Below are 23,134 nucleotides of genomic sequence, written 5' to 3'. Positions count from 1 at the left end.
ATTCTTTTCCTTATTCAGGTCCTATTTGCTACGTTTCTTAAAAAAACATCCCTGTAGCCAGATACCAAAATCATAGTGGCAGATTTGTAGCAAAAGGAGTTTTTATAACTTTCCCTTTAGGATGTTCTATGTTATAACTTGGTTGTGGCTAGAGAAAGTCATGGATTGGAATGTTTTTCCCAACTCAATATTTCCATTGAAAACTGGACTTTATATTTTCTCCTTCCACAACAAAAGCTTTATAACTGCTTTTCTGAAATAATAATTCATTTGACTCACCAATTAATATTTTAGGCAAAGTGCTGTTGAGTTTTACAAAGTGTATCTCATATCTTGTTTAATTCTCACAATAACATTCTGCGAGGCAATTGTTAATACTCATTTTAAGACGAGAAAACATTCAGATGTGACTTACCCAAGATTACAGAGTTCATAGGTGATTCATCTGTGATTTAAATCTCAGTCTTCTGACTCCACAGGATATGCACTTTTTTTATTGAAACTTACTGACTAAATGTGTTTTATTGCTACTTGCTGACGATAATGTTGAACAATTAATTTTTTAAAAAAGACGGAAGAGAAACTTATTTAGTTCATCCTTGCCTGCATATTTAGAATGTTATGTATTTCTTTGCAGTCTTCCCAAAGGCTATTTGTTGAAGAAACTTCTGAAGAAGGAAACTCTGTACCTGTCTCACAAAGGTAAGATTATATGTTGTTGTAGGTCTCAGTTCTCCTCTGGTGTCAGAATAAGAGAGATGAACCACATGAGTGAAACTGTATGGGGACAGCTTGCCAGGGATTTTTAAGCTCTTTTATAAACACAGTCTAGGAGAAATTATTATCGCCCAGTTCTCAAATATGCATCTCATAGAAGCCTGGAATATTTAAGTGGAAGAAATCTTGGTTTTTCTTGTCTAATTCAGCCATCTTGGCACAAATCCTTTTTACACTATTCCTGAAAAGTGGTTACATCATGCTACTCTCTAACAATGCTAGGGTCCTATGCCTGTTTGAAGACTCTAGACTGATTTTTTTTTATGGTCCTTCTAGTCCTCCTAGCCCCTTTTTTCTTTGCTCGTTTATTTTATATACATATCCAAACCATACACATTTTATAAGTCTACTCTTAAGACTTAACTTCCTCTTTGAAGCCTTCATATATTCAGGCCACACAGAACCTTTGTCACTCCCTGTCCTATGCCACTTTTAATCTTATTGTATCACATCTTCCTTTTAAATGGTCGTATTTGTATTACCTCCTCAATCTGGATCATTGATTGATGGGTTGACTTCTTAGGTATTCTCAGTTTAACAATATATAGTAGTTGATTGGTTACAAACTATACTATTAACTGGATCAGGCTTCTAATTGCTTTATCCAGTAGTTGATCTTTGGGGATTATTCAAGAGCTTAATCTTGTGTTGAGTGACCTTCATCTCCCATATGGAAATTGAGGCCTGATTGCCATTCGCTGTCATTTAGTTGGTGTTCTTAGGCTTTTTGTTAAGTTAATAGTACTAAGTATTTTTTCCTGAGCTTAAAAATATGGCTTTGGTTTGATTTTCTTGTTGTTAAGACAGTTTTGGAAGTGGTTTTAAGTGGACTAGACCTTCTGCTTCCTGCAGGCCTCTCTGCTTTGTTGTAATGAGCCTTGTGCAGAGCAGATGTAGGTTTTAATAAATGATTATATGCTTTGTCACCAGGAGAGAGTTGGAATTGCAGGCAATGTGGTTTGACTTCAAATTGATTAGCCCATTTTATAAATGTCAGCAAATTGTTTCATGATGGACCCTTTGAATAGAGCCCTAATGTTAACATGCAAAGTAAACTATGTCTGGCTTGAGTTTATAACAAATGCTATGAGATGTTTTATTTAGAGAGAGAAATCACTTGTAGTTTCCTATCAGGATTTAGTTCTTTATCATGAATCGGTGGTTATTTTATCCTCTCTATAGTTCTTGGTTGATATGAGGATTTGTGTCCTCTTGCATACGTGATCAAACTAATCGTAAAGCTCTATGAAGCATGAGGGGGTTAGCTTGGATGCTCAGATTGCTCAGCCACATGTTCCTGTGTCAGAAAGAGACTGTACTCCATGAACAGGCAGGGTAAAACAGAAGATCGGATGAGGGGAGCCATTGTGTGGGCAGATTTTTGCCGTAGGCGGTTTGGAATTGTATCTTATTTTTGTTGCTTCGAAAGCCACATTTGAGAGAAAGAGGAAATTTAGCTGCAAGATGCAGGAAAAGCTAATGTGTTGTCAGGAGAATCACCGTGTCTTCTCTAATGAGTTTACAAATCTCTAGCCTTCATTCAGAAGGCTGAGATAGAGACTATAAAACACCTTTGACATCCTTATGTCAGAGTGGAGTTTTTGTCTTCTATGGTATTCATAGATAGTCCTTACCCTCAGCCTTCCTTTATGAAGACTTCAAAAAGAAGTTCTTTTCATTTAGTGATTTCACTGGAACCAAAGTTGTAAGCATGTTTGTTTCCCCTATTTCTGGCCCGGAGTTTTTACTGCTGATTCTTTGTTTCCTTGTTGTGCTATTGTAGTATTGGACAGAAGGTATCAAATTACCTATGGCTCTGTGAATGACTTATCATTGCTTTTGGTCGTGTGTTCTGGTGTATTTTACTAGGAATTCACTTGGGGTTTGGTTCTTTTTTCAGCATTACTGCTTTGACCAATAAGAGAAGCTCAGTCCTTATGACAGAGGATTCTGCAGAGGAAATCACTGTGTGTCCTGGTAAGCAGCACCTCACTGTGATTTTACAACATTTCTGATCACTAGCTGTCTACCTTTTGGTGCCTATTAATTTTTCTGACTTTTTCAACCTACTCCCAGGGGATTTATGCATGATTGATGTGTGTGTGTCTATATCTTCACATACATACATATGTATATACATATACATATACATGCTTTTTAAAAAATTGATATTGGCTCTGATTTTCAGTCTTTTCTCTTAGAGATATTTGAGGTTTTGAAATTAACTTGGCTCTTTTGTCTGTTTGTTTGCTTACCAGCCTCATCAGTTATGCAGCAAAGCATCAGGAATAGCACTTAATTTTACATTCAGAGCCAAGATAATTTTGTATTTTGGTTTATGGATTCTCAAAGTTGGGCTGTCCTCACATGCCTGTCATTTAGCATATTTTTCTCAAGAGCCAACCCCTGGGCTGTGAACTGGTACCAGTCTGTGGCTTGTTAAGAACTGGACCACACAGCAGGAGGTGAGAAGTAGGCAAGCGAGTGAAGCTTCATCTATATTTGCAGTTGTTCCCCAGCCTCAGCCTCACCTCAGATCATCAGGCATTAGATTCTCATAGGAGCATCAATCCCTGGTGCCAAAAGGGTTGGGGATCGCTAAATAGGGAATCAAGAAATTAAATATTGTGCACAGGTATTTATATTTTAACTCAGACAGTTAACCTGGTTAAGTACTGTACTTTGTGTTTTGTTAATCGTGGAGATGAAAATATATACCTTTCTTTAGGTACAAGAGCTGTTCGTTCAGAGATGCATGTGAATAGATTTTGATAAGTAATTTTAAATGAATGAAGATACCCACTATCCAAGAGAACTCTTGAGTTGAAGAATTATTTTATGATATGAGCCACTACTTTCTAAGGAATTTGTTCTAGCTTGGGTTTTTTTTTTTTGGCTTTTCTTAAAAGTAGGGCCTATTATATTTCAATAACCTCATTCATGTGAGATTGAGGGACTTCCTATTAATGTGTAAACTCTTTTGAGCATCAGATGTACAGATGTTACTATAAGTTATATCTAGTTTTTCCTTTGGTCTCATCTAACCTGTTAGGGTCCGAAAGACTCATATAAACTAAGTTTGAATTTCTGTGGGAAAAAAACTTGAAAGAAACTAAAATAAGAAAATTATGAAGGGCTGCAAATATTTTAAAACTTTTGACAGCATGTCATAATGGTCTTTCTTATTTTTAAAGTTTAACTATGTTGGTTTTTATTGAAAGTGGTTTCTTAATTCATTTGAAATGTATTTGGATACCTAAGAGACCCCACTATCAAGTACTCCAATTTTGGCAGGAACAATCAGAAATGCTCTGCCATCTTTGTGAAAAGAAAGCTCTACCCGCTCCTAATCTGGGACTGCTGATTTATACCATCCTGCTTGGAAGTCACTCAGTCTGTTTAGGATGATGCCATGTGATGTCACCCTCGGATTTTATAAGGCAGGAGGGACCTATAAATAATAATAATCTTGAAAGCCGTAGTTAATGAGAGAGGAAAAAGCAAGTGCTTCATGACTGAATTTAGATAACTTTTACGATCATGACTTGCTGTCATTAGCCTGCTAATTAAGTCCAACTGTTTGCTGACATAAACCGCTTCTAAGAGAGATTGCAAAAGGTTTCCATTTTGCTACAAAAATTTAATGCCTCCATGGAGCTGGACTCCTGAGTCTCTATGTAATTCTTCTAAAAATATAATTTAGAAGCTATGTATCTAAATTGTCCAAAAATTTTATTCTAAATAGGTGAAACACTGATTGAATGTAGTAGTTCATTTTACTTGTTTCATTTTACATATTTCTGACAGTTCCAGGAGTCTGATATGTAAAATTATAACATCTTTTTAGAGTTATTGACTTGTTGAGAAAAGCAGGATTATAGCCTTATGCCCATATTGTGCATGATACTAGCGTTGTTTATTTCTAAGAAACTGATGCCCTCTTACAGTGTCTTTATAGTTGGAATATTTCAGCCATTCACAGTAAAGCTTAATTAAAGACATTATTACAGTAGTGCAAGCAGTGAGTAGCTATTATTTTTTAATAGACTGAATGTCTTTTTAAATAATATCTTTCAGGGAGATTTGACAGAGAAGGTTTTGAAGTTTATGCACTGTAATCCTTTTCCCAAGAAGGTGGTAAAATCATTGTGTATCCAATTTTTAAAAAATTAATGATTTATTAAAACATAGTTAACACTAGAAATGTATTTAATTTTTATTTGATAATTGAGAAGATACCTCAGTATCTTATGGGTACTTTATGGGCCCAACATTGGCCAGCCATTTATCTGTGAAGCACAGAAGTACCAGTTAGATGTATGGTATAGATAACAGAAAGCTTACTGGATGTGTGTCCTGAGATAAATTTCTTTTCCAGATTTATTGTCCTCCTTTGAAATATAGTTACTGTTCTTTTATTAAGAGGTGTAGGGGTCTAGACGAGAGATTGGTAAAGTTTTTCTATAAAAGACTAGATAGTAAATATTTAGGCTTTGTGGGCCATACAGTCTCTGTTAACTCTGCTGTTTTAGAAAACAAAGTAAAACCTTAGACAATATGAAGAAGAATGAGTATGGATGTGTTCCAGTAAAAATTTATTAACAAAAACAGGCAGCTGGCTGGATTTGGCCCACGAGCTATATAGTATGCTGATCCCTGGATCTGTGAGAGACCCCATATTATACCTCCATGTTGCTAGTGCTAGTAGCCTTACATTGCCTGGAACTTGTCGTTGAATAAATACTTGCTCAGGTACTGTCGAATAAATAGATACTGCTTAAAGAATATATTATCTTTGTTGGGAGTGTATTTTCTACTTCTGCTCCAAGTTTTTGTCTCTAATCATCCCTTTAACCATTAGAACTAACATTGACAGATTTTTGTTTTCTGTCAAAGTAAATGTACTTTAAAACCACAAGTATGGTGTAAAGAAGCCAAACTGATGAATGGATAAATAAACTGCAATATATCCATACAATGGAATACTACTTAGCAGTCAGAAGGGATGAACTACTGATAAATGTAACAACATGGATGCTTCTCAAACACATTATCCTAAATGAAAGAAGACACAAAAGATGACATACTGTATGACATTTTAGAAAAGGCAAAACTATAGAAACGTAAAGTAGATTGGTCATTGCAAGGAACCAAATGGGAGGGTACACTTTTGGGGTGCTAGAAAGAGAGAACTTTTTAGGATGCTGGAAATATTTTATATCTTGATTTTGGTGGTAATTACATGGTATAAATGATACCATGTATAAATTGTATATATTTATTAAAACATTGAATTATATACTGAAAATTGGTGAATTCTGTTGTATGTAAATTATGCCTCATTAAAGCTTTAAAGAAGAAACAAGCTAGATCTGTCTTGTCACCACAATATTATTATACCCTAAGCTTCAGGGGACATAGTAAATTTCGGGAAATTAACTGCGAAAATACAAAATGAAAGTTAATGAGATTTCAATTTTTTTAATTACAGAGACACAGCTAAGTTCCCCTGAAACTTTTGACCTTGAAAGAGAAGTCTCTCCAGGTAGCAGAGAGACCCCGGATGAAGTAAGAATTATAATGGCAGATGAGGTGAATATTCTCTATAATTTTTTTCAGTGTTTTTTTCTACTGCTAGTCCTCTGGTGCTACGTTGACCTTGGTTAAAAAGATTTAGGTGACAGAGCATTGTAGCTTTTGAAACACTTATCTCAGAGATTCTTGTAAGATCAGTTCAGCATTGTTTCTAAAAATAGCAGTAGTTACCATTTCTTGAGTACTTTAATATACTTTATTATTTTTATTATCAATGGGGAAATGGAAGCTTAGCATATTTAAGTAATTTGTTGAAATTCAAATTGCTAATAATGGTATAACTGGAATTCGAACACTGATTTGTCTAAAGTCTGGGGTATTTTCTATTAATACTGAAATAGTAGAGATGAAGTGTCTTAGAAATCATCACTATATTATGAGAGAAATATCAGCCCTAATTTGTAGACATGATCAGAAATGCAAAGTCAGAACATGAGTGTGATAAAATAAGCAAATCTCTATTTGCAGTATTACCTTTCCTGACTTCACATATCTGACATTAACCATAAAGCTGATTGATACAAGGTCATACATCTGGGTAAGGTTCTCAGTGTATATTTTTTATATTGCGACCAAAACATTTAATTACCAAGAATACATTTAATGAATTGAAAGTCTTTAAAATCTATTGTTGTGTAAAGCAGCCTGAGAATTACACTAATGTTTTTGTGGAAATAAAGATTTTGGTTACCTTTGTAAATACTGTTTTATCCTGAGTACCTTAAAGAGGCTGCATCTTTTATTCCTTTTTATACTCTAGCTTTTTTGAAAACAGCTTTAATAGTAGAAGTTAGATCCCTTCCCTAGTTTCTGCATAGCAGGTAACTGGATAGGAATTCTGCTTTTATGAATCATGTACACTGCTTGGTTCCCTGGAACCAGATCTGTCACAACTGACAGACTAAGATTCCCTGATGCCAGTGGTGGTTGAAAAGATGATGACACTTCCTGCAGCAGAGTGACTGAGGATAGATCCTGCTAGGTAATGTTGAAATGGCCCTAGGTCCAAATGGCCTCCGGTCCTTTTCCTTGGGAGGGGCCAGAACCTTTCAAATGGGGATGGGGAAACAGTGTTACTAACACAGTCATCCTAATATACAGAAGCCTTGCAAGCCTTTAGTTAATCAAGGTTGATTTCTTACTCATCCATGACTACAAAGGAGACTGCTCTTTGGGGCAAAGAATATGAACCATATTTAGAATTTATAGTGTATATATCTGCACCACTACACATTAAATGGATGGAATTGTATGGCCTTTCTCACACCGAGTGTCCTCCTTTTGTGTTGCTGTTTGCTGATATCTGTGGATGTCTCTGAATAGTATTAAAATTTCTATTAAAAGAAGTTAGAAGCTGTAGTTTTTAAGTTGAGTAATTTCTTACTAGTTACAAGTTATTTATTAGAACGATAGAATCTACATTTTATTTGCACAAAGGTTGTATAATGGGTATGGACTCTTGCTCTTAGAATCTATGCATAGGGTCATTAGTCCTAAGATTTCTTGTTTATTGGCAGGTGATTTGGTGTAGTGCAAGGAGCTTGAGCATTGGAATTAGAAGACATGACTTCAGATCCAATCCTACCACTTAACTATGTGACCTTGGGAAAATTATTTAATTAATCATTTTATTAATTTATTTATCAAATATCATAATTAATATACTGGGATCTAGTCATTGTTTTAGACTCTGGAGATATAAGAAAAAAAAATCTTTGTCCTTAAAGTTATAATGTGGTCTCACAAATCTAATGAGAGAGAGATGCCTAGGGGATTAGGGGAGCATATAAGAGAAATGCTTTTGTGAATTTTAGTTCTTCATATGTAAAATGGAGACATTCAGTGGGTTTCTCTGAAGATTAAATTAGATAAAGAATATAAGACACATAGTAGAGATCTGGCACAAGTAGAAGTATGATGTAGAACAGTTATTATTTATTACTTTTAATGTATTGTGGCTGTTCAGTGATATTACCCTACTAATGACAGAATGCTCAACCATGTTTAAGGTATTTGGAATGAATACCTGTGGCAGAACTATAATCCCTCTTGATTTGATTTCCTGCAGTGGTCACGTTCCTTTGGAAATAATATTTTCTTCCCTGAGAGTTTCCTTTAGTTGGAGTCTCAGATAATCTGTTTTCAGAAGAGTTAATGTGTGTTATTCAGAATCAAATAGTCAGTTTAATCAATTGGTTTTTAAGTAAACTGTGATAAGAGTCCTATGGTAAGAGTGGAAAGATCTAATAAGCAGCTTTCTAAGACATGAGACAGGTGGGGGTTGGTGATTTGTGGGACATACTTTTATTTTCACCGGGTTCATTTCTTGAGGTGTGAAGTTTCTTTTGAGGCCAGAAGGTAAAAGACACTTAAGAGATTTAGTGTCCAGCTACCTCTTTTGAGAAACGGCTGTATAGTATTTTAAAAGAAGTAGAAATAACTCTGCAGAGACCAAATAAATCCCTGACTACATGGTCCTAATAAAAGCTCCTTTGCTTGTATTTTTTTTCTTGAGGTTTCTTCATTATAGGTAATGTTAAATAGATCATCTTAATGTTGCTGAAAAAAATCTTACTTTAATATAAAAATGTTCAGAAATCTTCTGGGTTGCCTAGAAGTGTGATTGTAAGTGGTCTTGTATTCACGAAAAGACAATAATAGACTATTCCCTCTTGAATACATTAATAGTTGCAGGTATGTTCACCGCATTTTATAGAACTGGTGATGAATACACAGGATGTATAGTGCAGGGTGTGAGCACTGTGACATTCCTGGTGTATAATATAACATTTCTGTGCTTAGTGAACCTTAGAATGCCTAATAACTGCTCAATTACCACTAACTTTCAGTAGCTCAAGACTACTTGCAAATTTTAGGGTATATTGATTTTTCTCCCCTCTGCTCAAATGGCTTTGCATGAACAGGACAGCTTTTCATTGTAAAACTTATAAACAGAGGAACCTGGATGTGTGAGAAGCTTAGTGACTAAACTTGGAATAAGTAACACCTAGAACTTCGAGACCCACTTGATTCTTCCCCACCCCCTAGAGGAGAATAATAGAACCATATAGTCTCTCAATTCCTGGCAGAGTCAGCTTCCAGAAACCGTGTGGGAGGACATGCTTTTTTACTTTTGCCACACTGTGGTAGAATGGAAATACTGAAGGTTTTGATGCCACGCACAGGCCTAGGTTTGGATCTATATTTCCTACTTACTAATTTTGTGATCAGTAGGTTACTTTGCCTTTCCAAGCTTCAATTTCTTCTGTAATACTGAAGCTACTGGTACCTTGGTCAGTTGGGTTGTGAGGGATGGATGTGGAAAATGCATGCTCAAGCCTCACACAGTATAGGAACTCAACCACTGATTGTTCTTTTCTCATCTTCCCTTTTTTACCTTTCAGAGTATGTTTTCTTAAGTAAAAGGCAGGCATATTGAAAACATCTGGCAATTGTGGAAACTCTTTAACTTGGTATTTAGATGGCCTGTTTCCCTCTCTGATAGATCACATTCATATGCAGTAGATTTTGAGGATGACCTAAATTTAAAGAGAATAAAAAGAAAAAAAACACACAAAAAACAGTTGTCTCAGAGCTCAAGTGATCGACTCTTTGCTTTTTTGGTCCTGTTTTATTCTTGTACCAGAAGATGGTTTATTTTTTCCCCATAGTAAGGCATAATGATAGCCCAGGTACTCCTTGCTCTTAAATGGAAGTAGTGGCTATGCAGGACAGTTTCATGTTGATTGGGTAGACATACTCTCTTTTGAAGCACGTGTTAGGCAGTAGTGCTGCAGTGTTCATGCATACTGTTGAATTAATCACCGTAGAGTTCTTAGTTCTGACCTGTAAAGGTAAGATAAAACTGCCTTTGAGAGACACTGGCAACTATAGGAAAAATGATGACTATGGAACACAGAGGGGCAAGAGAGATAAGGTATAAAAATGGCTTCGGCAGAATTGTCTTTATGATTATTTGGCTATCTTAAATATTTGAGTCTTAGTTGTATTTCCCTTTCAATCCAAAAGACACAAGTAAAACACGAGGTGGTATACTTACTGGTTTAAGCTGAAGACTAGGTTCTTAAATTTTAGTTGTGCTGCTTTTACTTAGAGCTCTTTTGTTTTCTAACTTCCTTATGTCTGAAGTCACTTACAGTATCACAGTTCTTTTGTGAGATTGCTGGTTTTTTTTTTTTAAGATACTGTTGATACACAGACTGCTGAAACACCACAGACACAGTATATTGACCTAACGAGGACAGGGACTTGCAGCATGATAGAGAGGAATGCCCTCAGTTTTTGGAGCCAGCTAAGTCCTTGGTTTGAATTTTAGCTCTGCCACTTATTTGTTCTGTAACTTTGGTTAAGTTGCCTTAGTGTTTTGGACAATGCTTTTCTCATGTGTAAAAGGGTATGTTAATACCTTTTTAAGATTACTATGAGGATTAAATGAGTATTAATAAGCAGAGTGCTTAGCACTAGTAGACAGGCACTGAGTTAGTATTAACTATATTATTGTATCTTTCAACCCTCAGTCCTGAATTTGGCAAACTGATTGATATTGTCTCTTTGAAAGTAAATGAAGTGTGGGATGAAGTCTCTTGGGGGGAAATATATTTTATAAATTAAAACTGTTAAAATTGCCATTTGTCATATTCTTCAGGTTGGTAACAGGGAAGATACTGAGAAGGAAATACGTACTTCTGCCTTCTCAGCCAGTACCAAGGTATCCTGCCCACTATGTGACCAAGGCTTCCCACTCACAAAGATCGAACAACATGCCATGTACTGCAATGGGCTAATGGAGCAAGAAACAGGTAAAGACTTACACAATAGCCAAACTCTTCTTTGTCTGTGTGATGGTTTTGTAATCCTACACAGTACAGTGCAAGAAAAACAGACAACTCTTCTTCAGAGTTATAGTTGTTGGTTTTCTGCTTTGTTTTCTAATTTTCAGCATTTTTCATGTTCTGTATTACTTTGGAAGTTTTATTATTTTGTTTCACATACCTGAGGAGAAAAGGAAGGGAAAAATCTTTCATTTTTAAATGTTTCAATTTGTTCTTTGCTATATAGGTAAGCCAAAAATCAGTGTGATGCCACAGACTGCATTTCAACTTAAATATTCAAATATTAACATCCTTAAGGAACTTGAGGAACTAAGTTTAAGAGTTGCCCATTTTTCCTTCAAAATAAGTTCCTTATGGGGTTGTGTGTGTGTTGTTTGTGTGTAAATTCTACCTAAAGATAGCAGCTGAAAAATATTTCTAATTTCCATTCATGTCCTGTATGTGTCTGCTGTATCACCCTGCAGCTATTGATTATCTCTTGAAGAATGCACCCAAAGCCTTAGTTTTAGTAGTGTAAGATACTGGCCAAGGGAATCAGCTTGTTCAACACAGCCCTTGAAGTACTACCCCTGATCTCGCCTTCTTTCTATGACTTTAAACTCTAAATATAATAGTATCAGCACAGTTTTATGTGGTCCAACATGCTGAATATAACCATACCTTAGATGATTGGTATTGTTGCAACATCTTTCTCAGTGCTATTCGATTCCTATAAGTTAGAGCTATTTAATCTGAAATTGTATAATTATGAGTTATTTTATAAGTTAATGTTTCTAGGAAAGAAAGGCACATGTTATTGAATTTTTCTAAAGTAGTACACTTTTTATTTATTAAAGAAGTGCTAAAGCTTATAATTTAAATAAATTTGTTGATTTTTATGATTATAAAGTACTATAAAAATATAAAGTATTATTAAAGTATCATCATCATAATGGCTTACATTTATTGAGTACTTAAAATGAGTCAGGCACTACTTACGTAAGTGGGGCCATGCTGTATATATATTATTCTGCAACTCATCTTTTTTTATTTAGCAGTAAATTTAGATCTTTCCATGTGCAGATTTATTTTCTATATAGTTGAGACCTGACTATATGTAAAATTTTGTATTTTGCTTTTTCTACTTACAGCATGAAATTTCCTCTATGAGTCACTAAAAGTTAGGTGTAAAAATATCTTTGGTGCCTACATAATATTTTGTAATCTGATTTGCTTCAATTTATTTAAGTGTTGTGTATTTAGAATGCTTTGCCATGTTGTACTTACATGGCAGTGAGCCTAAAGTTGTTGCTGTATTTTGAGGTTATTTCCCAAGGGTATATTCCTTGTTTAGGTGGTATTAAAAAAAGATGGGCTCTGGAGTCCAGTCAAACTGAGGTTGAATTCCACCTTTGTCACTTATTAGTGTGTGACCCTGTGCTGGTTTCCAAGCTTCTGTCAAATAATTGTAATGACCTTATTCGATTTTTGTGAAGTTAAATGTGATTTTAAGCAAAGTGCTTAGCATATTGTCTGGCACAGAACTTTCAGCCGCTGTTATTAACTACTCTCAATAGTGGAAGTACTAGGTCACAGAATTTGTTGTCATTTTTAAGGATATTTATGAATAGCATTGTAGTCTTTTAAATACAATGAAAAGCGAAGACCTAAATCTGGTCATCAGCTTCTTAATGGAAAAGCACTGAAGGCCTGGGATTCTAGATGCAGTTTTAATTTGACATAGCCTTTTAGTGTGATTTTAGCAGAGTTCCAGTGCCTGAAAGAATTCTAGGGCTGGGCGTTTGGTGACCAGAGAAGGAAAAGACAATATCTCACTGAACACGCTTATTCAACTGGTATTAGTTGTCTGAGTCAACAGCCTAGTAGGTATTGAGGTCCATAAATAAATGTTTGAGAAACTGAATGTCCCTTGAGCTCTAGGAATAGATTACCTTCTTGTCAGAATTATTAGATAAGGAATAGTATAGAGCAGCTTTACTGACATCTCGAGTTACTGCATGAAGTCTGGTAGTTTGTGCTTAAATAGGATGCCTTAGTATTCATTACTGTCAGACATCTTTCCACTATATGACACTTGTTTTTAAAATTGTTCTTTCTTAGTGGGATGTGGTAATGTAACTCACAGCCCCAAATACTTGATTTTGAAGTTAATTCAGGCTTGTTGGATTGTTTCTGAATTTTCTCAAACTAAATGTAGACTTATACCACTAGAATCAGGTTGTTCTCATTGAACTTGAGAAGCTGACTCTATTAGGTTTGGGGAAAGTAAACTGAGACTTGCATCATTATCCATTCAGGGAAAGCCTTTCAGGTTCTCTATTCTATTGGGCCAAGGGTCTGGGACCCTGTCTCATACTGCTTAATTGGATTTACACTATGGTCCTGAGGACTCTTTCAGACATTATAGATGTATGTTTTCTGATATAACTGGAAACCCTTATATTTTTGGTTCTGTATGTCTTGTAGCTCTGATCCAAATGTCTCAGACCTCCATCCAAAGATGTCTGCTGTATCCTGAATGACAGTTACACTTTCTTTACATAGGGAAATTAGTTTTAAAAATTAGTTCCTAAGTATAATAAAGACAAATCTAGAGTACTACAAACTTCAACACCAGCTTATTTGACTAGAGACAGAAATTTGATTCTTTTCTATTACCTACTGCCTTCCTACTTAATTTTAATTCATCTAGATACTTATAGAACACTTTTTTTTAATGGTGTTATATCTTATGTGGTATACTATAGACGTTTAAGATAAGATTTCTGCAGCTAAGGAGCTTGCCATTTCACTGGGGAGATAAGCATTAATCTAAGAAATTAATTACAGAGTGACAAAAAGTAAATGATTATACACCCAAATGATTGTCCCTGACAGTAAGTGCAATAGGAAAAATAGCTACAGTGAGTAGGGATGATGTCTCAGAGAGGGTGGGCTTAGCCTGGGCTGTAATGGCTGGATAGGTTTGGATAAACCCAGAGGAAAGTAGGGGCCCCTTTGTCTTCCTATGGGTTAGATAAGATAGGAAGTAAGGGACAGAGCACTAAACAGCAACTTCCTCTTACTCTTCTTAATAGTGTTAACTTGCTAACCTAAATTATCCTCTTTGGTAACATTTTAGTCTCTATGAGAGAATTTGGAGGAGGAAGTCCTCACTGGAACTATCCTACTCTCTGCTTACTCCTCTTACCCAAACAGAATTTGGGGCTATAGGTGGGATAGGGAAGTTAGAGGAATTATGTAGAGCACCTGCTACTGTGCCTGGCATAGGTCCTCAGTAAATGTTTGGTTTCTCTACCAGTTTGCCTGCCCCTGTTTCCTTGCCAGAGACAGTATTAATTGCTCTGGTTCCTCTCAGTTTTATGACTGGAGACAGAAGTCAGGCCCTCAGCCTGATTTTGTAATCTTTAGTAAAAGGAAACCTCTACTGCAATGGAGGGAAAAAGTGTTACCCTTGAGAATGGGTAACCCAGGCTCTTATTCTATACCCTTTGCCTGAGAATGGATAACCCAGGCTCTTATTCTATACCCTTTCCCTTAAGGGTATAGAATAAGAGAAAGGACTTACCTTCTAGGGTTGAGTATCCAGCTTTCTGCTTCATGTTTTCTCCTGAATCAAATCCTAGATATGCTTGGTTTAGTTGTATAAAAAAATAGTAATTAGAGTCATTTACATGAAGTGTCTACCATTTATGCCTAGTTACCATGCAGCACAGTAACAGTTATGCATATCATTAAATATGTGTCTGATTAACTTTGCTGTAAGTTTTATTTGATTATAATTCTACACTCTGGCTAAGTTGGTTTGGAATGCTCATTCTATTTTTCAGTGACACATGTGGCCATCATTTCACAGCTAGGGAAAAATTGGAAGGAATGGTCTTTAAAGGCATTGTTTGAGGGGAGAGGATTTGCTAAATTAATCTAGACTAGGACAAAGATAGGTTGCCTTTGCTTTCTGGAAAATGTTTGAGACCATTTTTATGTAAACACCTAGGAAGAATAAGGCTCTCTGTTTATTCATTCAGTAAATATTAAGTACCTACAATATATTAGATACAATGAACAGAATATACAAAATCCTTGTTCTCCTGTAGCTTATATTCTTGTAGTGGGATACCCAAAACTCGACAAACGAATATACAATATGTCAAGTGATGGTAAGTATTTTGGAGGGAAAAAAAGAGAGGAGAGAGTGATAGGGAGTCTAAGGTTAGGAGGCAGCAATTTAAAAATTGGTGGTCAGAGAAGGTCGCATTGAGAAGGTGATATTTGAGCAGGAGGACACCTAAAAGAAGTGAGGGAGTAAGCTAAGAGGATTTCAAGGTGGAGAGGAGAGAGTGTTGTAGGTAGATGAAATGAAACAGTAAATGTAAAGACCCTGAGGTGTGAACTGGCTTGGTATGTATGAGAAATGATAAAGAAGCCAGTGCAGCAGGAGTGGAGTAACTGGAGGAGAGATAAACAATAAGACCAGAGAGGTGATTGAGGAGGGGACAAGTGGACAGATCATTTAAGGCTCTTAGGCCATAATAAGGACTTTAGCTTTTACTCTGAGCAAAGGAGGAACCATTAGAATCATTCGAGCAAAGGATGAATTAATATTTGAGCAAAAGATCACTCTTCACATTGGCTGCTTGTGAATCGATTCGTTGGGTTGGGGGGCAAGGATGGAAGCTGGGAGAACAGCCAATGTTTTATTTTGGGCAGTATAATAGAGTGGGAAAAATATGGGCTGTGGAACTAGGTGGAGCTAATCTTAAATTTTATCTGTAGTACTTGTCAATTGGGCAATATTTGAGAACTTACCTTACCACTTTGAGGATCTGGTGCCTCGTTTGTAAAATTAGTCTGACATCATCAGTATTGTCATAAGAATTGGAGACACTTTATAAAGTACCTAGCACTTGTGTTTAGCTTGTAATAGGCATTCAGTAAGTGGTAACTGCTGTTAATTGTTGAATATTCTTGCCTGTATTGTCTCTGTGAGGTCTGTGTTTCTTTATGCTAATACATAAAGGATAAGCTGTCAGCCTGGTAGAGTTTAGGGAAAGATAAAAGGCAGGGAAAGGCAATCTGATAGAGTGGTAAGAATAAGCAAGTGAGAACTAGATCATAGGAGAGTTAGAGAAGTTGAAGGTATTAACTGTTTACATTTTGGGCCACACAGGGGTGTGGCTTAGAGTCAGGATACTACTGTCTGGAGTGATTTTCTCTTCCTTGGATACCTCCTGGGAAAATGTTATGTGTGTAAATGGGAGGGTGGGGCTAATAGAGAAGGACTGAGACCTAGACTAGGCTCAACTTAGGTGATTCAGCAAGAATCATAAGACTTGAACCTCTCTAAGTAAAACATTTCTTAAATTAGACATAATTGATTTTTTTCTGTTTTATATATCGGTATTTGCCTACCTGAATGTAATTTGTACCCCATTCATTCCTCTCACTTGTAATAATGTGGCTTTTGTGGTGCCTAGGATAATTAAATTAAGTATATTGCTATTCTACTGATACCTAACTACTGAGATGTTAACTATATGCTATTGGGAAAAAAAACATAGATTTAGTCGAAATAACGTGGAATTGGAAGCAGACTGACCTATGGGAAGATAGACAAATCTAAACACACTGAGATTACAGCACAGTTGGATAGATCAGATATGCACATGAAAAACTAAAACAAGGTCAAATCTACTAAGGGACATAAAGATAAAATCCTGTGATATTTCAGAGGAAATGTGATTAGAGATTGAGAAGGAAAGGCATTAATGTAGAGAATAGTAGGCAAAATCACATAAATAGAAAATGTGAAAGGTGTATAGGAAAGAGCAAATGATTTTATGTAGTGGTAGTGTGGGCAGTATGAAGGGAAATAGGCAATTGGAGAACAACAAATGTAACTTGAGATATGTAGGTTAATATGAGACAAAATTTTTTCCAACTGTAAAAAACTGTTTGCTTATCCCCCTGTAGTATGTAGGACTCTTTTGGATGAAAGTGTTGGAAATACAATTGAAGTGACCATACGCAAAAAAAGAGAAAGTTTGCATAATAATTGGGAATTCTGGTGTAGGCTTCTGGCAGAGCTGATGTCTTTTTCAATCTTTTGATTCCACTTGCCTTTATTTAACAGACAGGCTTTTTCAAAGGGCAAGCAAAATGTTTACCAGCAGCCATAGAATTTTAGCCTTTAATGACAAGAAGGAGAACACAAATCAGTCTAGAGAAAGACTCTGATTGGTTTTACTTGATTTAAGTGTTCACCCCTGGTCTAGTCATTATAACCAAGTGGATGGGTTTGTATTGCGTATAAGTCAGAACAAGTAATGGAGAACCCTGTTATTATCTGTCAGAAAATTCTATCAATCACAATAACAGAAAACACTAATAACAATGGGTTTAATGTGTAGTGTTTCTTTATCTCACATAACAAGATGTCTGGAGTGAGGCAGTGGCTCAGTAATGTAATAAGAACTTAAGGTTTTCTTTTCTGGCTCTACAGCCTGTTACTTGTGGCTTCTTGACTTACGGTTTTAAGGTGGCTGCTGCATCTCTAGACCTCACATCTGTGTTTCAGGTAGGAAGAAAGAGAAAGGACAGAGGGGAATGACTGTAGATTCTGATTACTACTATTACATTAAAATGCAATCTGATACTTCTACAATCTCATGGAATTGAGTTTATTCCAAATTGTGGTAGAATTAGGTCAGTTATAAATTTAGTGTTTGTGTCGTGTGTGTGTTCATGTGTCTGTGTATAAAATTATACTATCTTAAGTCATCGATTAATTGGCTTTGTATAGTGATTTAACCTAACAAAATTTTTTGCGATATTAGTGAAGTATTGTGCTAGGTGCTGGGGGTTGAAGTGGTAAAATAGAAGGACTAACCATTCACAAATGGTGAGAAAAAGGACATACTTCAGTGTTCCCTAATATCAATGGGTTTTTTAACCTTTTTTTTCCCTGTTAATATGTGCATCTAAAATAGCAATGACTGTTCTTAGTCACTGCTAATAGAGATTGTCTATCTTTGTAATGGATAAATTGTCTGAATTTCCACATAGTTATTTCTTTAAATGGTTTTACTAAAAGTGGAATTACTGGATTATATGTAAAAAGTTTTCAGATTGCTTTCTGGAAGTTTATGCTCATTTAAATTCTCACTAGTAGCATATGAGAGTGTTTCTTTCATCATATCATTCCAAATGCTGAGAAGTATTCTTTTTAAAAAAAGTATAGCATAGGTATTCAGTGGCATTCATTATACTTTATATTTATTTGATTAGTAAGTAGTAAAGTTGAAAAAAAAATTTTAAGCCAGTTTGTATTTCTTCTTTGAACACTTGTTCTTTGAGTTTTGCCTAAGTATCTGTTGGGTTCTTAGTATTTTTCTTATCAATTTATTTAAGTTCTTTATAAGTCATTTGCCTTCTGCTTCAGAGGTGCTTTTCATATTTTTACCACCCACCCATCAGTTTTTAGCAAGTTTCCAGGTTTATGCAGCCTGGGACAGCAACCCCCTTCTTGTGTGAATGCTGTCAAATCTTTTATTTCTTGAAGCAGAAGCAGTGCTGATCCTGCAGAAAGATCTAATCAGTGTGAATAGACATGACACTGATATGGAAAAAGAGTATTGGAATCCATGCAGAATTAAGGGGGGAGTGGGCAGCAAGGAGAAAAAGGTAAAGAATTCATTGCCATTGATGGTGAAAGGAGAAAGCTAAGAGGTAAGAGGCCTGGCACAGGGGTCATCTCAGTTGTCTTCTGAAAACTTGTTCAGCCTTTCTGTGGAACATTTCCTCATATTGGCTTCACTATGGCACATTAATAAAGTTGTGTATGATGTGGCCTGTGAAATGGAAATCTGAATGCAGTCCACATCCTCAGTGACTTTGCTCTTCTTTATCTTGTTATTCTTAACATTGACTGTCTTTGCTTATCTCTACTTACTATGCTTTGCTGCTGAAGAGCTGGGTCTCTAGATTTCTTTTAGCAGTTTTTTTTCCCCCCTCCAGATGTGCTTATTCCTTTCTTGAAAAATAAAAGAGCTCTTATTAACACCCGAGTTAATACTCAAAGCATTATGTGGTAAAGGAATATTAACAACTAAAAACCACTTTAGAGAAGTTCTCTCACTTCATGATCTAGTCATACATTTAAATTTAGGCTTTTAGAGCATTTTAAAAAGAAGAAAGGTCAAGGAATTAATATTAGATCAGCATTCTCCATTAGAACTATCTTAGAGCTGCAGTCAGGACTATAATTACCTTAGAGAGTAAGTGTTGTTATTATCTCCAATTTACCTGTGAGGAAACTAGTAACAAAAAGGTAGATTTAGTACTTGTCCAGCATCAGACAGTTAATTAATAAGCAGCAGAGTTGGAGCCATACCTGACTCCAGTGCTAGGTAGCTGCCTTCTTCATTCTTGTGTTCTGCCTTTCCATGTGTAGGTATGGGGACATCCACAGTCAGGGGATTGTTTGAGGAGACCATAGAAGCCTCAGTCAGTTTTAAGAAGGCGGAGTACTATAATACTTCACCCTTGAATGCAAATATGAAATCTCATCTCATCAGAATTGACCTTGTCAGCTTTTCAATTACCTAGAAGAAACAGTTTGATGGATTTACACTATCCTGGTGAAGAGTCAGTGTGACATAAGTCACCTCTGTAAAAGCTCGTGTGCAAAATCAAAGGATCAAATGAACTATCAGAATTACTTCTATGGTGGCTGTGGAGATTGACTGTTCATTCACAGACTGACTTGTTACTAAGGATTTTTTATAAGGTCCTAATATAAGGATACACTTGATAACAAGATATTTTTTCATTAAGTAAAAGGATTTAATTTGCCAGGTCTTTGTAAGTCATACTTAATTTTAACCAACAATAGCTACCATTGATGAGCACTTGCTATATCCTAGAAAATTGAATTGACTTTTTATTATTGAGATAGAAGTTTTTCATATGTCCTGAATATACCAGTCATTTGTCAAATATATGTTGTACAGATATTTTCTTGTAATCTGTGACTTGCCTATTCAGTGTCTTAATGGTGTCTTGATGAGCAGAAGTTTTAAGATGAAATCTAATTTATCAATTATTTTCTTTTATGGTTTTTGTTTTCTCTTTAGGTTTATGATACATCAAGTTAATTTTTGTATATGACATGAGGCCAAGGTTGAGGTTTATTTCTTCCATATGGATATCTAGTTATTCCAGCATCATTTGTTGAAAAATAGACTTCTCTTTCATTGGATTTCTTGGCTGCCTTTGTAGAAATTCAGATGACTATATAAGTGAAGACTCGTATCTGGGTTCTCTGTTACAGTTCATTGATCTATTTGTTTTTACTTATGCCTATACCACAAATATCTTGACTGCATACAGTAGCTTCATAGTTAAGTCTTAAAGTCAGGTAACTTTATTCTTTTTAAGATTGCTATGGATCTTCTAGCTGTTTGCATTTTTGTATATATTTTAGAGCCAACCTGTAAGTATATTGTTTAGTTTCCAACTTTATCTCTGGTAATATCTTTCTTTTAATGTGTATTTCATCTGTTAGAATGGCTGGATGTGGTTCTACAATTTCAGCTCTTTATGTTTATTATTTGCCTGGATATCTTTTTCCATTCATTTACTTTTAACATATTTGTGTTTTTATTTTTAAAGTGTGTCTCATGACCACTGGCCCATGCTTTTTACCTATTCTTACAATCTCTAATTTTTAAAAAAATTCTCTCTACCCTGCCCCCACACTTCCACCTCTGACCAACGGATGTTGCCATCTTCCCTTAAGAACTAGATCTCTGAAGTTGGGGCATTTCCTCCCATGTGCTTGCAGTGCACACCTTGGCCTGGCATGCCCAGGGGTATGGGCCATAGCTCCTCCAGGGCTCAAATGCAAGACCTTCTGCATGTAAAGCAGACATGCTAACCACTACTCTATGGGACCACCCCTGACAATCTCTAATTTTTAATTGGAAATTTAGTTAACATTTAATTATTGATGTGGTTGGATATAGTTCTGCCATTTTATTAGTTTTTGTTTGTCCATTTTATTTCTTCCTGTTTTTTTTTTTGTTCCTGTCTTTTTGATTATTTGAATATGTTATAGAATCCTTTTTTTTTTTTTTTTTTTTTTTGTTCGCCATACCTTTTTGCGTTTTTAGTAGCTACTCTAGGGAAGGTAAGTTTTTCACAGGCTACATAGAGCAACTACCACTTTATGAAAACTGTAGAACTCTTGTAACTGTACAGGTCCATTTACTACTCTCCCCTTTCTTTTATGCATAGTTGTCATATGTACATCCACATATATTATAAACCTCATAAAACAGTGTTATAGTTTTGCTTTAAACAGTCCTTTGTATTTTAAAGAATTAAGAGGAAAATAGTCTTTCACATTTACCAGGCGTTTACCATTTCTAATACTCTTCAGCTCTTTCTGATGATCTGAGTGCATGCATGTCATGTCATTCCCCTTCAGCCTGAAGAATTGCTGTTAGCATTTTTTATAGTGTGGGTTACTGGCAACAAACTTCCTTAGTATTCTCATTACCTGAAAATGTCTTGATTTCACCATCATTCTTGAAAGATATTTTCACTGAATATAGAATTTTCAGTTGACAAGGTTTTGTTTGTTTGTTTGCTTCTTTCTTTCAGCATTTTAATGATTTTGTTCCAGTATCTTCTGGTCTCTATAGTATAAGAAATCTGCAGTCATTCAAATTGTTGTTCCTCTATAAATTGAAAACAGGTCATGTTTTCCTCAGTCTCTTTGTAAAGTGAATTTGGATTGTATCTTAGATATTGTAAATGTTATATTATGGATATTTTAGAGTCTCTTTTATTCCTCAGAAATGTATTATTTTTGTTTGTTTTATAAGACAATTACCTGTTGTTTGGGAAGGCGATTTAAATCTCAATTTGATTCTTTTATCCTTAACAGGAATCTACCTAGTATATGTGTAGTTCTAGAGACAGCTAGAGACCTGGGCAGAATTTACTCACAGAATTGGAGCTTCTTGTCTCTGGTTTTTCCTCCTATAATGTTTTTTACTTTGGATTTGTCTGATGTTTTCTTATGATTAGATGCAGGACAAACATTTTTGGCAGGATTATAACAAAGGGAATGTTGCATTCTTCTAAACGTGTCATGTCTCAGTCAGTTGGGGCTGCCCTAACAAAGTACCATAGACTGGGTGGCTTACAAACAACAAATTTATTTCTCACAGCTTTGAAGGCTGAGATCAGGGTGCTAGCATGGTTGAGTTTTGGTGTTGGCCTTCTTCTGGGTTGCAGATTGCCATCTTCTTGCTGTGTCCTTGGGTGGTGGAAGAAGAAAACTCTGTTCTCTTCAGCCTCTTACAGTGGCATTAATCCCATTTCATGAAGGTTCTACACTCATGCCCTAATCACCACCCAGAGGCCTTACATTCTAATACCATCATATTAGGGGTTAGAATTTCAATGTAGGAATTTTGGGGGAGCACAAACATTCAGTCCATAACATCACATCAAGGAGCAAGTGCTACTAGTTTGTACTATTGGAGTTGTTAAATGTAATCTTTTCTGTTAAGGTGATGTCTACCAGAATTTTTTTCTGTAAAGGTACCTTTTCTCCTTTGTGATGAATAATGTCATTTGTGGGGTAATATTTCGAGACTGTATGAATATCCTGCTGTTTCCAAGTAGGTGTTCACCATGGGTTTAGCATCCATTGGTGATTCTTGCTTAAATTTATTAACTAGTAGTAAATGGTGATTTTTGTATTCCTGTCATTCTTATACATTAATTAGCTAACATTCTTCTGTAGAGAGGAACTTTCCCCTCCCCCTATTAATATATTTTTTTAATGCGATATGGACTCATGGACTCATTTTTTAAATTTAATGTGTTGTAATTCA

The 23,134-nt window shown here is 35.6% G+C and overlaps 1 protein-coding gene across 10 annotated transcripts in view; it reads left to right on the top strand.

Moving 5' to 3' along the window:
• UIMC1 (ubiquitin interaction motif containing 1) overlaps positions 1 to 23,134 on the top strand; it is a 105,317-nt gene that overhangs the window by 64,507 nt on the left and 17,676 nt on the right. For all 10 annotated transcript variants that reach the window (XM_016158308.2, XM_016158307.2, XM_016158309.2 and 7 more), the window contains 4 exons: positions 638 to 702; positions 2,678 to 2,754; positions 6,269 to 6,369; positions 11,039 to 11,192. In XM_016158308.2, the coding sequence (XP_016013794.2) occupies positions 638 to 702; positions 2,678 to 2,754; positions 6,269 to 6,369; positions 11,039 to 11,192 (397 nt within the window). The remainder of the gene's footprint in view (positions 1 to 637; positions 703 to 2,677; positions 2,755 to 6,268; positions 6,370 to 11,038; positions 11,193 to 23,134) is intronic.

This window comes from Rousettus aegyptiacus, unplaced genomic scaffold (assembly GCF_014176215.1).
Source record: "Rousettus aegyptiacus isolate mRouAeg1 unplaced genomic scaffold, mRouAeg1.p scaffold_m13_p_7, whole genome shotgun sequence".
NCBI lineage: Eukaryota > Metazoa > Chordata > Mammalia > Chiroptera > Pteropodidae > Rousettus > Rousettus aegyptiacus.
This window is presented reverse-complemented; position numbering and strand designations above follow the sequence as displayed.